Source organism: Peromyscus leucopus, chromosome 9, assembly GCF_004664715.2.
Source record: "Peromyscus leucopus breed LL Stock chromosome 9, UCI_PerLeu_2.1, whole genome shotgun sequence".
NCBI classification, from domain to species: Eukaryota; Metazoa; Chordata; class Mammalia; order Rodentia; family Cricetidae; genus Peromyscus; species Peromyscus leucopus.
In genome coordinates, this window is record NC_051070.1 from 109,388,920 (window position 1) to 109,404,003 (window position 15,084).

Consider the following 15,084-nt stretch of genomic DNA (forward strand, 5'->3'; position numbering starts at 1 on the left):
ACAAGTTGTGTCCATCCTTTTACTCTTAAGAGACAGGGTCTTACTAAATTATCCAGGCTGGCCCTGAACCTGCAACCTTCCTGCCTCAGCCCCTAAGTAGCTAGATTAAAGGTGTGAGCTACTACTAGGCCAAACAGATAAAAACTTAGCATTTATTGTAAACCTCCACTGTGAAACTGGGGAAAAACCAAGGCATTTGGAGCTTCACCTTTTCATATGAATTAATGGGGAAAGTGACTATATTAGGCATACAGTAAGTAACAAGGAAGGTTATTTTTATGTCTTGCAGTTCTGTATTGTAAGACTTACCTAAATCCCTGATGTTTTACCTTAACCACATTAGTCTCTCTCTCTCTTTTTTTTTTGTTTTGAGTTTTTCACAAGGAGTTTCCTCTCAAGAAAAGTGTATTATTGGACCATGGAGTTTTCCAAAGCAATTGTTCTCTATGTAAAGGAATAACAAAATGTCTTGCCACGTCTATGAACAACCACCAAGACATGAATACATAATATCCCAGATAGGGGAAAGTAAAAGTCTGTTAATTTATTCAGTGCTGTCTCAAATTAAAAAGGAACAAAGACACTTAGCAGCATATGTTTGTGTGGGGCTTGAGTAGAATGTTAGATATCAGTGAGCCTTCAAACTATGCTCATGGGCAAAGGTGACTGTATCCCTCCCTAGTTTCAGGACAGAACCACAGGGCTTTCCAAAGTGGTATTAGGACAAAACGGCTAATTTTAACATTTTCTACTAAAAGTATAACACATCTTAGCTGGGCAGCAGTGGCTTACGCCTTTATTCCCAGCACTCGGGCAGTAGAGGTAGGCAGATCTGAGTTCGAGGCTATCCTGGATCCAGGACAGGCACCAAAACTACACAGAGAAACCCTGTCTCGAAAAACCAAGAGTATAAGACATCTTAAGAACTTGTAGACATGTTCAAGATTCGCCCGGACCACTTGTTAATGAGTTATTCTGCTTTCTGATAGAGGATGTACTCCCCTTACTGCCTACCCTCAATAACTTGTGTTTGGTTTGTGTCCATGCTGCAATCCTGAGGACATGGTAAGAATTCTTTGACTGCCAGCCTGAGGATGTGAGGTATGTCAGGCTGCAGCTGGGGTCTGCACACTGCATCCCACCCTGACCAGGGAGCTTTCTTCCTTGAACTGGCTGCTCTAGCCTCCTGAGCATCAATCAGGGCTTGTACAGGTTTTCTTCATTCTGCTCAAAACATTTGACACAGCTTTAACAGAACCACCAAACCTGGCTATTCCAAATCACTTTGCAAACTCTCGTTTTTATTTGGATTAAAAAGCTTTGATGAACAAACATATGATACATACACGGTATAGAACCAGTTACCACTTAAACTTCAGATAATGATATAGTACAGAAAATAGAATAAACCAGTTTTGAATCATGTCTTGGAAAGTTATAACATCAATTTGGGGATCTTACACAAGTGGCCCTCACCCCCACCCCAGTTCAGAAGGGGAAGGCAGATTTAGTAAAACCAAGGTCTTTTAAATCAGTTGGCTGATATTTTAAACCTATAGGTCCCCCAACTCAATATAAACAAAATTCTTCATAGGAACTTACGTTCTGAAAACAATATTTCTTAAGTCACATTACTAAAGTTCTTAAGTCATGAGAAAGTGTATTGTTTACCTGTACTGCCTTAAGTCAGGGCTTGTTCTTTTTTTGAAGATGGCTGATCTCAAATCTTATATCCTAAGTAATAACTGGTATTCTCCAAAAGCATGATTCTAAAATAAATAGTATCTTAAATGGTTTTAATTAATTAATTAATTAACTAATTGTTTTTTAAACTTTATCAGGGCCTGCCTTAGTGACACCCTGTGCTGGATTTGTATTGCTAAGGGAACCTGGACTGGCTCTTGGTTCCTACAGCACCAATACACTGATGCAGGAGCCAGGAGGAGGAGGAGTGCTCTGGCTCCTAGTGCCCCTGGTGACTGATAGTGAAGGGGTTTTAGAGGCTCCTCAGGGAGCCTCATCTAAGCCTTTAAAAAGGGAAATAAAATGAATGCATGAAATAAATAAATAATTTAACAAAAATTAAGTTTCTGGTTCTTTGGTGTAATTCAAGGATACCTTAAAAGAAAATAATCTGATTACATTACATAGTCCATGATGAGTCAATGGTCCAAATAACCAGGAATCAAAGATTTATTTAATTCAGTTTAGCAATAAGGTACTGGCATAATCTACAGTACATTTTTTAAAAATTAAAATTCTTTAAAATACTTGATGAAAATTGAGATCCAGTGGTTGACTATTGGCATTAAGTTACAAGGGTTCCTGTATTTAAAGTAGATACCAGGGACTTCTTTCCATTATATACTCTCATGATTTATTAAGCATGGCAATTCAACACGAGTACTGATTCATTATATTTTAAAGGGAAAGACTGTCTTGACAGCCATTCTCAGTCAGTCAGCAGTGGCAGCATCAGCACCACACAACCATCCTATTAGAATAAAGCAGGTTTAAAAAACACACCACCATGTGAATGCTGCCACCTGAACATCCTACACTGCCTCAAAATGGTTATTCTAGGGCCGTGTTAGAAAGACATGGTTGTGGCTGTGGAGTATTATAGCACTTGCCTTTAATCCCAGCACTTGGGAGGAAGAGGCAGGCAGTTGTGAGTTTGGGGCTAGCCTGGTCTACACAGAGTTCCAGTCCTGCCAAAGCACATAGTAGAACCATGTCTCAAAAAAAAGGAAAGAGAGAAAGACAAGGTCACCACGTCCAAGTGTTTGGGGTCTGTAATAGTCTTTTTCTGTGAACATTTTCTTAAAAGTATAACTTCCTTTTCCTATAATCCAAAGCACAAGCTGAATTTAAAAACATTTTAGAAAGTATTATTTCTGGTTGAGAATTCCAACCTTGAAACAAATAAACAAACAAACAAGATACCCCAACTGATAGCAAGGAAATGAAGAACCCAGAACATCTATCTGCATATGTAGGCAGTCAGTCTACCCTTGCACAGCTAGTTATGTGCAAGACACAGCTTGTGTCCAGTTACACACTTTCCTAGGTTAGGTATTATGCTTAAAATAAACCACCTCCATGCATACTTCAGTACTTTCTTCAATGCTTTTCAAGGTAACAGACATAAAGTTTCAAATCATATAACATGAAGGTATAAACTGAATCATAAACAGATCAAAAGTACTCTTAAACTTACCTTCCAAAACTAAATATAACTCAGATCTGAGCACATGTTCTGCAAAAGTCACTGACAATACAGATGTCTAACTCAGCACAAAGGTACTTTTTCCTTCAGTTATACTAGTTGTTGGGTGGATGCACAGCACTGACTTTAGATTTCTCTAGTGTTGGGTCTGTCACACATCTACAGTCTAAACAACCTTTCAAAGCACTTCACTTTAGCTGTAAGAGAACTTGCAGATATTTAGACATGTGAAACATACATATACACTCCTCTAAGATGTAAACTAGGACCAACTTCACATTTCATTGTCAATTTAAACTAATTTGTAAACTGTTTTTTTCATTGCTTTTTTCTTATATGTATGTGTGTATATAATATATATATTTATAAAAAAGAAAACCAAAACCCCAAGCCAAGCCAAACCCTTTGATGATTTAAGTCCATTAACAAGTAAAGATAAAACTATGACTATGTATATAACCAATTATGAAACTGGTTTTAAACAAAGGAAACATATGCAAAAAAAAATCTTTGTGTATTTGATAGTCAACTTAATATAACAAAACCAAATTGAAATAGCTTATTAAAAGTGTCCTTATATAAAAATGGCCTTGTGATGTACAGTAAAATGCAATAAAAATTACCATCCTTTTTTCCTCCCTCCCACCCCCAGTAACTAAAATGGCTACCGTTCCACAACTCTTTGCTTCTATAGAAGAAACACAGTGATGTGATTAAACATTTTCTAGGTTGTATGCTTGTCGAATGTTGAGAGTGTCTCGAAGCATTAAATCCCGAAGGCGCCAGAGGGCATCTGCCATGGTGGTGTGTGCCCCTTTACTTTTGAGCCAGTGAGAAGGTAGGCGGCTTTCCTGTTCTTTCGACAAATGGACATCCCGTCTTCGAGCTGAAAATTTGAAGTATAAACAGAGAGACATTAGAATTTTAAGATAAAATGCCCCCCAGTTTTAAGGGTTAATGTATTTACTGAAACAATACTTACTAAAACTGTGAATATGTGCTAAAGATTGTAAGTCATTGCAAATTTCTTCTATTAGGCACTGATATCTTCTTTTATTAGGCACTGATTGATATTTTATTGTAGATACCCCAATAGTAACAATTATTTTAATGTTATAAAAGATAGGGGAAACATACCTAATATTGTTAAAAGAGGTAACATTCCCTAGCTGGGTTCAGATATGAATAAGGAGCCAGCAGTGGTGGTTCACGACTTTAATCTGAGCACGGAGGAGGCAGAGGCAGTTGGATCTTTGTGGTCTACAGAGTGAGTTCCAGGACAGCCAGAATTACACAGAAACCCTGTCTCAAAAAACAAACAAACAACTCCCAACAAAACAATAAACAAACAAACAAAAACCTGAATAAGGGGCTAGCTCAGTGGCTAGGAGCATTTGCTGCTCTTACAGAGGGCTGGGATTCAGTTCCCAGCACCCACAAGACCACCTGCAACCTGCAACTGTCCATAACTACAGTTCCAGGGGACCTGAAAATTTCTTCTGACCTCTGCAGACACCAGGCATGCATGTGGTGCATATATAAATATGCAGACAAACATCCATAAAATAAAATCTGGAAAGAAATGAGTAAGAGTATAGTAGCATGCACCTGTAATCCCAGCTCTTAGGAGGCAGAAGGAGGAATACCAATTCAAGGAAAGCCTGAGATACATTTGAGAGCCAGGTTCTGTCTCAAACACTAAACCAAACCACAACAAAAACCAAAAGTCCAACCAGGATCAGGGAGATGGCTTGGTGCATAGAGGTGCTAGTTACACAAGTCTGACTATAACCAGGAGTCCATCCTTCATCTCACACAAAAAGGCAGATGTGCTGGGTTTCAGGTATCCTGGTAATTCTAAGGAAAGATGGGAGTCAGACGAGAAATGCTCAGAAGTTCAAGGGGCACTCAGCCTAGCGTCAATAGTGCAACAACATAAACAAGAGAGACCCTGTTTCAATAGGCTAAGAACTGACTCCTGAAAAGTTGTCTTCTGGCCTCCATGCAACCAAAGCACATGCATACACACACACACAAATTTAATTTTTAAAATGAATAAGCAGAAGCTTCCAAATTCCTTCCCAGAAACTAGGTAACACTATTTCACTATATATTGCAAATACATTGTTGGAACTAAATGAATAGCTTGGTAGACTAAAGAAATATGCTTCTCAGTTTTTTTCTTTTTAAAATTTGACATGCATCCTAATGCTCAAACATCTGAAAAAAAAAAAATCAATGTATTTGAGAACATGGTAGTATGATATAGCTGAGCTTTGATTTTTGTGTCTATTTTTATTGGGTCAATGTGCAAAGAACCCCCAATCTATCCTACAAAATCTGTAATTTCTTTTACTGGTATAAGAAACATGGATGTTGTATAAGAGTCAGCAGTAATTCTAGGACTGGGAGGAAATATATTTTTCACCAAGGCTCTCCTTACCTGCCAGAGTTTGGTCCCACTTGCTAATGCTGTTGGAGTCAGCACTGAGTCCTTCAATATATTTCAGGTAGGCCTCTGAGTGGAGAAGCCTTTGGGTCTTTGGTGGGGGAGCCACAAACATGGGTGTTGTTGGCTGTTGTATGACAGGGGGGCCAGTTGGATGAGGACCAGGATATGGAGGTGGTGCCTGCTGCCCAGGAGGCCCCAAAACTCCTACCTGAAAGAGCACAGGATTAAGGCACAAAGATAATCTGCACATGTTCTGAGAAGGCAATGACTGCAATTTTGAGTCCAAGGAAAATCAAACTAAGAGGCTCACCTGTTGTCCATAAGGACCTCCACCGGGTGCTGGAGTCCCTACCATGGGGGCCACTCCTTGGTTCATCACGCCTAGAATTCAGAATGCAATGGCACAGTTAGAGGCTCTGGGTTTCACTGACTAAAAAACTGACAAGAGCTGATACCGTTTATAATGCCAGACTACGCATGTACTTTTGCCCTTGAGTGTGGATAGGAACTGTAAGTACCCCCAAACAATCTAATTAGGAAATTTATATTCTTTTGTTTCTGGATAATTAAAGCACAGTAATAATATATTTTGTCAGAGGTACATTAATTATTCCAGGCTTAGAATGGTTTGAACCCTGCATTAGATTCTAGGGATACCCTGGTGAGCTATAGTCAGAACACACTTCTGTCTCCAAGGCGCTTTTCTGACCATATAGTCTCATGCAATTGGAGCCTGTGGGACCAGGCTCAGCAGTAACCACGGTACTGGGGCAGGAAACAAGAGCTAAGGAAGAGCAGTTTACCTGAGCTTTGTGGAGGGAGGCTGGAGGCACTACCTTAATGTTCCTTTGCAGGCCACCCAGCTGGCTCTACCTCAGGCACTAATGCTGGCAGACAGAAGGCATCTCAGGGGATGGTGTGGAAGCAGTGTAGCCTTGTTGCCATCACTTCGGATTCCAAATGACAAAGGAATAGAGACTTCATGGCCCTATTCTCTCTGGTAATCACTGGGTAAACGTCCTTTGGTAAATGTTCATGAGCAACTGTTGTCTCACAGGCCCTTGTTGATAACAATGAACTGTCCTAAATTTAGTTTTTAAGGCAATTTTTATCTCAGGGCTATCTGTTTGCTACTAACAAAACAAAAATAGCCCAGGAACCCAGTTTATCAAAACTAACAAACCACAACCAAACCATTTAAAGCTGTTCCTTAAAGCCTAAGTCCTGCTAGTGATATGGACAGGAACCAGGAGGACTAGCTTCCTAGTCTTCTGTCCTTCTGATGAAAATGTTGATGTTCTGCTGTGTATGTGAGCTCACACCTGTAATCCCAGCACTTGGGAAGCTGAAACAGGAAGATTGCTGTGAATCTGAGGCCAGCCTGGGTTATATAGAAACTGTATATCTCTCTCTCTCTCCCAAAGCTAGTGTTTTGACAGGCAGAAAATTGGTCATTTGAAGGTTCAGAGTTCTTAAGTGTCACTTCTAGAAGTACAAGACATTTTATTTGTTAGAGAGAGGAAAAAAATTGTAAAACAAGTTTCTGTTTAAAAAGGAGGAATACACCAAGTCCTTGCAAGTATAACCCAATCACTGTGACAGATGTGTCCTTATTTATGACATGTGTCCTTATGGTGATTTATTTATTTATTTATTTATTTATTTATTTATTTATTTATTTGGAGCTGAGGATCGAACCCAGGGCCTTGTGCTTGCTAGGCAAGCGCTCTACCACTGAGCTAAATCCCCAACCCCCTTATGGTGATTTATGAACTGCACAAAGAAATAATGGCAGATAAGCTGCTACTTCAGCAACACATTAGTAAAGCCGTGGTCCCGGCTCCCCTCAGGTCACTCTTCTATGTTAGACTCTACAGACTTGGAGGCTCCCAAAACTGGCTGTATCACAGATTTGCAGGGCAGCACAAACAAATCAGCAACCCCCTCCACTTCCTATTAACAAGTACCATGCCTGGGGTAGCCATTGCGAACGTGAGCCAAGACAAAACAGCTAGGCCTCGTGAAGCTCAAAGCCAGATCAGCTGTGCATGGGCGTACACAGAGTTCTGTCTCCCTGACAGTTATCAAGTGTGCTGTGCTTTCTATCAATGCAGTTTAGATTCTGTAGACAAAAGAATCGAGGATCACAAAACACAGCTGCTATATTGGGGTGTGTACTTGCCTTACATAGGACTTCTATCAAGTGCTATATACATTTAGAAGGTGTCAACTCCAACAAGGTTTTACTGACTGACTCAGAGAAACCTTGTACCAGGGTATAAGAGCAGATTTAGGACCAAGTTCATTTGCCATATAAGAAAAATTATTTTCTGTTTGACTCCTGGTGACACAGCATCTTACATGAATCACCACATCCAGAATGGAGTACAAATGCCACAAACATTTCTTCCCTTGAGAACATTAAAAAGAAAAAAAAAAAAAAAGCTCATTCTCTAAGGAACACAGAGAATGTGGCTAAGCTGTAGGAGTGGAATACATGCATGTCATCCTACACTTGGGATGGTGAGGCAGAAGAATCTTGAGTTCCAGGCTGACCTTGGCTACATAGCCAGATCCTATGAGAGAGAGAGAAAGAGAGAGAGAGAGAGAGAGAGAGAGAGAGGGGGGGGGGGGAGAGGGAAAGAGAGGAAACAAAAAGGAAGAAGTATGGTGAAGTCGGCATTTCCCCTCACACTCTGGGTCTGCCCTCTGAAGTATTATCTGAAGCCATGTAGAACCATATGGGCAGTGGGTCCAAGCATGATGCAAGTGGACCTGACAGGCTCCACCCACATTTCACCTGGGTTTTAACTCTCTAAGATGACATTTCAGTAATGGATCAATTGCTGCTCCAAGTCATTTAAAAATCACATTTCCCCTAACAAGATTATAGCCCAAAGCAAGTTCTTTTGCATATGATGGAAATTATTATGGAAACTCATGGTTTTCCAATCTTTCAACTTTGATTATAAAGTGAAACAATGTGGTTCCTGAGTTGCATCTATATATTTCTACATAAAACAACTTTTGGGTTCTGTTGACAAGCAAGTATGTCCATAGCTAACAGGGTGTTATATAAAGTGTTACTCATGTTTGTTAAGAGACTCAAGACTAAATCAACACAACCTCCTTTCCTTCCTACATTTTGTTACAAAGTAAAGGATTTCTGAAGAGTTTCACATATGCCATTCTATGATCACCTTTAAAGGGCTGTTGAGGAAGAGATGGTGCAGGGACTCTATAATGAAGACCCTGGGAGGTAAGAATTTCACCAGGTGAAGAAATGTACTCGGAGTAAAAAGTACTTTTACATATGACTCCGAACTGGCAATTTACTGATAAGAGGCTGTGGCCCTCAAGGCTTTTCAAACATATCCTGTCTGATAATGAATCACGCCTCCTGCTCCTTGGTCTATGGGTCTGGCCTCTGCAGTGCATCCTGTACTGCTGCCAGGTAGCAGATGCACAAGGGCACAGGTAGTATAGGAGGTCACCTGTTCAGCATGTAGGATGGGCCCTACTGCTGACAGCTCTGGGATTCTTAGTGAGGGAAGCCTGGCCACCATGGGCAGCCGGTGCCTCCTGGAAGAACTGGCTGAGGGAGGAAAAAGAATAAAAAAATGAGATTAATGAGTGAATGAGGATGAAGTTCTTACCGGGTGGTGGGATGCCTGGGAGGCCAGGCACACCTGGCGGAAGATGGTGAGGTGGAGGCCCCCCAGGGTGAAGTGGCTGCATGCTGCCCATGCTAACAAGGCCATCAACTGGGCCCTGCAAAGGTGGAAGGCCTGGCGGATAGCCACCCATCATGCCTTGAAGGACACAACAAATTTCAGACATGCATCATTAACATGCAACATGAGCTAAGTAATAACAACCCCCTCCATGCACTACCAATGAATAAAGCACCCTTAGTACTGCATGATATAACAGCAATTAGTGTAATTATTTTGTTGCAGTAATGAACAAAATAAAGTTACAAATATGAAACCCAACATTTTTGGATGAATTAGTACTTAGTAAATTATTGTTTATAATTATTCTCAATAAGCTAAACATATGTTTTCATTTAATAATAAAGAGGAGTTCTAGTAACAGCTTTTCCAAGGTCAGAACTATTGCAAGCTGTTCACACAGTGACTGTTCTGCCACCTGCAACTCCAAGTGATCAGTACATACCCCATCACTCCACTCTGCCCGCACTCACATCCCTATCGTGGGTGCACATGAAGGGAAATCAGAAGGGAGGGAAATGAGGTGCAGAGTCCTGATCACAAGGCATGGTTCTCCAGTTTGGGAGCAAAAAAGTTTCAAGACTTCTTCATATACTCCTCCCTTCTATCTCCACCACTGCTGTTGAGAATGGATTATGTTAAGGTTTGAGCTGGAGACAACTTCTAACATCCATCACAATGAATAATATTTCATCTTTAGATTTCAGAACATGTTAAGGAGAAATCTAAATCTTCTCAAGCCAGCTAAAGTCCAGGTCGCTCAGAAACGGATAAGCAGCAGGCCTGAGGGGGGCCAGCTGGAGAAGAGGCCAGCTGGCATCACTGTCTCCAGGCTCACCAGTGTCCTCGTGTAAACCTTCAGTTGACAGGAGTGTTAACTGAGGTACAGAGTTCCTACGAACAGAGGCTTTTGTTCCTTTCCTTTCCAAGCATACCATCATGTGACAAAACGTCTGCTGGCCAGGGAAGTGTTACAACAAACACGTATTTTTTGGAAAGTGTGTGTGTGGGAATAAAGTTATTTTGGTAAGGACTCACCTATCAAAAACGTAAAAACAAAACACGACTCTCCTGGAATTGTAAGAGTCTGAATGAATATAAAGCTCCCCCTGGAGTACAGTCACTTTTAGGCAGTTTCTCACATAGGAAGGCAAAGGCGTAGCACCAAAATCCTCTTTGAAGAGAATTTCAGTTTTACTATGAAGAGGTATTAGAAACCAATTATTTGTACAAGTTTAGTCTTTTAAAGCTATGGCATACCAAAACCCTGAAACTGACTCACCTTGCCTTCTTAGTCATAGCTAAACTGGCTAGAGAAACTTACAATTACACAAAACAAATTTGAAATATTTGTATACATGACATAGGATGCATTTCAGTTTTTAAGAGTTCAAGGTTAAAAATGACTTTGAGCAGATACCATCATCTTAAACATGATGAGATCCAATGTTGCCAAACTGCCCTTTCAACACGCCACCAGGTACAGCTTTTAAGGATAAGTAGGTGAGAAATTGAACAATGTTAGGAGGCTTTGCTTTCAATTACAAAAGCCCATCTGAACGCAGCCGTCCTAGGCTGTGGTTGAAGATTAAGTTATTAAGAACTGAAAGACACGACACTTGTCTTCATTAAACTGTACTTTGGCATTTATTATCCCAGTCACATGTGTTCAAATGAGCTTCAATGCTTGTAAGCAAAGCTGGTCTCAGACAACAAGAAGGCTAAGGCTCAGGCCCTAAGCAACCTATATTCCATGAAAAATCACCCTCTTAGCTGCAAAGCTCTCACTGTGGACCAAAAGCTCTTTACTGTAGAGATTCTGCCCTTCACTCCTGTGGCCCAGAAGCCTGGACAGTACACCTTTAGTAACAGAGCAGTGGTCTTCTAGAGGGGCCACCTTCCTCAACCACAGAGCTGTGTGATGCTATTCCCCAACAGGGAGCTAAAATGCTGCAGCTGCTAATTTTTGTTTCTTTTTAGCTATTTGTATTCATTTTGTTAATATGTTCCTGGATTTTGTAGTCAAGGACATAGTGCCACAGTATTACACATCAAATAGAACAAAAGAGGAGGTCAATGAGGGAATCCTAACTTTCAAAGCCCCCATGATCAAGACCTGATTTCTGAAAACCTCTGGAACCCCATTAACCAAAATGGGCCATGGAATAGAGCAGGCGATTATGAGATTTGTTAGATCGACATCAGTCACGCTGAAAGCACTGGCAGCCATGATTCAGATGTGCTTTGGTGAGTGCAATTGCTGAGCTCAGCGATAGTGCATCTGAGAACTTGCATCACAAAAGTTAGGAGCCACAATGGAAAAGTTACCCTAGGCACTCTTCCTCTAAAGCAAAAACAAAAAAGGCAAAAAACGAAAACGGCAAGAACAAAAAAACAGCAAAAAAAACAAAAACAGTATCTCAACAAAGCTGCCTTGAACAACACTGTCTTGGACTCCGTGCAAAAGCAGTCCGACTATTGTTTAAGAGGAAACAGGTGGCTTGTACAGAGCTCACCAGACGTGGAGAAGTAACAAAGGAAGCCTGAGAGGTGATCTGCAGGCTTTTCGTGGAGACATGTCAGACAAGATTTCAATTCAACAGTAGTCAAAGTTTGCTATGGCTACCAGAACCAGAGACAACACACACAAGCAAACCACATTCATCATTTTCCTTTTTCTTTTCTTTTTTTTTCTTTCCTCTTCTTTCTTTCTTTCGTCTTATTCATTTGTTTATTTAAGTATGTGACTGGGATACTAACAGAAAATGCAGTTTAATGTAATTAAATAGAAAAGCATTACAGAGTGGGCACAATGAATTGAATGAGGACTTCCCCCTCTACTTAGCAGTCATGCACGTTGGTGACCAAGAAAGGATTTAATAATTCATTGTCAAAAATCCTTTTAAGTGGTCAGTCTTTTAAGGATGGCTGCAGCAGAATAAGGCAAACTGAACTGGCATGAGAAAGAAAATCAACATCACCTAAAGACTGCTTTTATGTTTTCCTTGGAGTTCTTCCCAACAGAACTCAGGGTCTATTTATATTTCCTGCTGTAGTGCTCTGTCAAGAGCAGCCTGGGGTAAGAACATTGCCAGACCATGCCTACAGCTGCTACCTACTAACTGCCAGGGTTAGACCCATGGCCCACTTTTGGGATAGAGAAGAGACATTGCCTGTATGGGAAAAGCAATACAGGACAACATGGATGACTTCAAACTTTGAATCTGTCATGAGAAAAGGCTATAGACTGTGGCCTACTCCTTTTGGAGAAAAAAAAAATGAAGGAATTTCTTAAAGTGGGAAAAATGGTCTTAGCTCCTGTTTTTACCTGCAACAGGTGTCAACTGCTGATTGAGCATCCCCATTGGTGTTGGTGGTGGCACCACCCCCATGAGCGCCCCCACAGGGGTGCCTGCTCGGGGAGAAGCACTCGGCTGCTGTTGCTGTGCCGCTCGCTCTCTCTCCTGCTGCTCAGCAACTTTAGCTGCCCGCTCTGTAAAGGCATTTCAGATTTTCAATTCTGTTCTTAACCCAGGAATTCAAAATACCATCCATTGCATTCAACAGGACTAGTAAAAACACAGGCGACAGTTCTGTCTCAATGGAAGGAACGGTAGATGACTAGTCTCAACACAGGAGTCGGGCCGATTTCACTTGATAACCTAGAATTCAGCTTGCCTATCCCATCTTGAGAACTGGTCTGCAAAGATTTCAAGAATGTTAAGACTGCAACACACATTCAGAAAGCACAGGTTTTATCGAAACACATCACCAGCGTAACCACCGTGGTTAATCTCACGAGGCACTCTGAAGATGAGAAGCGCTACCGTTATTCTAGTATTAATAGCATAACAGATTATAATTTCAACATGAAGCAATTCCATGGCCCATTATAATTTTTTGGCACAATTGTACTTACTCTAATTTCCTGATTCCTTGTATCCAATTTTACTAAAATTTGAGGACTCATCATTAATATCACAAGTTTAGCAGCTGAAGAAAATTAACTCTGTAAGGGAAAAGTAGCTTACTGCCTCTAGCTTAAGATTTTAGGAAACGTCAACAGCCAGTTTCTACATTCTAATGAAGCAAAGAAAGAGGTCATGATTAACAAACTCCAAGGGAGGGAAATACATGATTAGCTAGACTACAGTCATCAGAAACGGAGAACTAATACATACATGTATGTAGCAATGAACAATATTCTGAAAGAACCAGGTTCCCTGAAGCTAAGTTCAAAGCTGACCATAAGTTATCCTAAATCAGCAAGAATTCCAGCATCTACTCTTAGTGCACCTGATATGCAAGAGGAGCACATACTTTTGGAACCTCTGGGCTATCAGTCGGTGGACCCCTTGCTTCCTCGAGCTGCTCTGCATCTCTAGAACTAGCACCCTCAACAGTCACGCTCCAAGCAGGCCAGACCTTCTTGAGGGCATACTCCCAAAGTTCCCATCATACAGGATTCATTCAGCTTTGCCATTCTAAGTAGAAAGTCCTTCCCACTCTTCAGATGGACAAGTCAAACAAATAGTGCCTTGTCCAAGAATACAGGAGAAACAGCAACTTATGGCCCCGACACTTGGTGTGATACTGAAATTCAACTTCTACAGTGAACTGTCCAACAAGGAATTCGAAAGACTACAGCTTTCTGGGGAAAACAGCTTGAAGTCACATGACTTTAGAGAGACTTAAGAAGTAACAGCTCTACTCCTTTATGGGAAGAATGTGAAAAATGTGCAAGTCAAAGGTCCCCAAGGTGTGATGGAGTTGCTTGTAGACAATTCACTGGCACTATCCCCTTCTAATATCTTCTGTAAACTGAGTACAATTGTACAACCTATTTTTCCAAGGAAGTAGTTAAAAAAAACTATTAGTGATCTAGATACCCAATATTAAGTCTTGGTTTTTTCACTACACAAATGGAACAGTAAACTGGGAGGGAAAAAGAAAAACTGAAGTTGGAAAACCAGACGAGCTCAGGTGTGTGGATCAAATATTAACTCTTGCTGAGAGAAGCTGGCCTGGGCTGCTCTGGAAGGCAGAACTACTAAAACTACGCCAGCCAAACCCCCAACTTTGCATTTGGAATTCGGTGGGCAGAAGCACCCAAAGTTCAAAGTCTGAATTTCAGGCTACTGAATCATAAACTCCCCTCTCACTAGGTCCTTCCTAATTCCAGACACCCCACTGCATGAGAGAATTTCTCACCCATCGTTTCTGCTTTCCTCAGCCATGCTCCAGTTTCCCTGCCTTCACATCATCTCTAGATCCTTTGTCCTAGTCATACCCCAAATAACCACCCACACAATACTAGCTTTGTTTGCCTTGACACGGGCTTTACACTATAGTAGCCTAATTTCTTAGACAACAGTCCTCTAACTAAGCGGTATATTTGGTCCTAACTTGCAGTAAGCCCTGAAATATCTAAGTGTCCCAGAGTTATAGGGTCTCATGGGATTGACTAGAGTTACTCAAAGAATGTTGTACAAATTAACTTTCCAGGGTATTAATAGATACCAGATAAATACCTGGTCAAATTTCAGAAAATTACAGATAATAAAAAAAAGGAGATCTTAGAGACTTTAACTTAGAACTATGTCCAGAGTTTGGAATCCTTCTGAAACATGTTTTGCCACAAAATATTCCTTAGCTGAGCATCTTGCAGA

At 40.8% G+C, this 15,084-nt stretch overlaps 1 protein-coding gene and 1 non-coding gene across 35 annotated transcripts in view; both read right to left on the reverse strand.

The window, feature by feature from the left end:
* Nucleotides 1–1,280: 1,280 nt before the first annotated feature.
* Pbrm1 (polybromo 1) overlaps nucleotides 1,281–15,084 on the reverse strand; it is a 110,196-nt gene continuing 96,392 nt past the window's right edge. For 12 of the 34 annotated variants that reach the window (XM_028891229.1, XM_028891230.2, XM_028891221.2 and 9 more), the window contains 5 exons: nucleotides 12,744–12,908; nucleotides 9,338–9,493; nucleotides 5,992–6,062; nucleotides 5,673–5,889; nucleotides 1,281–4,115 (listed from right to left, as the gene is read on the reverse strand). In XM_028891229.1, the coding sequence (XP_028747062.1) occupies nucleotides 3,943–4,115; nucleotides 5,673–5,889; nucleotides 5,992–6,062; nucleotides 9,338–9,493; nucleotides 12,744–12,908 (782 nt within the window). In that variant the 3' untranslated portion in view covers nucleotides 1,281–3,942. The remainder of the gene's footprint in view (nucleotides 4,116–5,672; nucleotides 5,890–5,991; nucleotides 6,063–9,337; nucleotides 9,494–12,743; nucleotides 12,909–15,084) is intronic. The other 22 variants (XM_028891258.1, XM_028891244.1, XM_028891248.2 and 19 more) reach the window with 6 other exon arrangements.
* Nucleotides 7,360–7,432, reverse strand: Trnaa-agc. The gene has a single exon. It is a non-coding gene; the product is annotated as a tRNA-Ala (tRNA).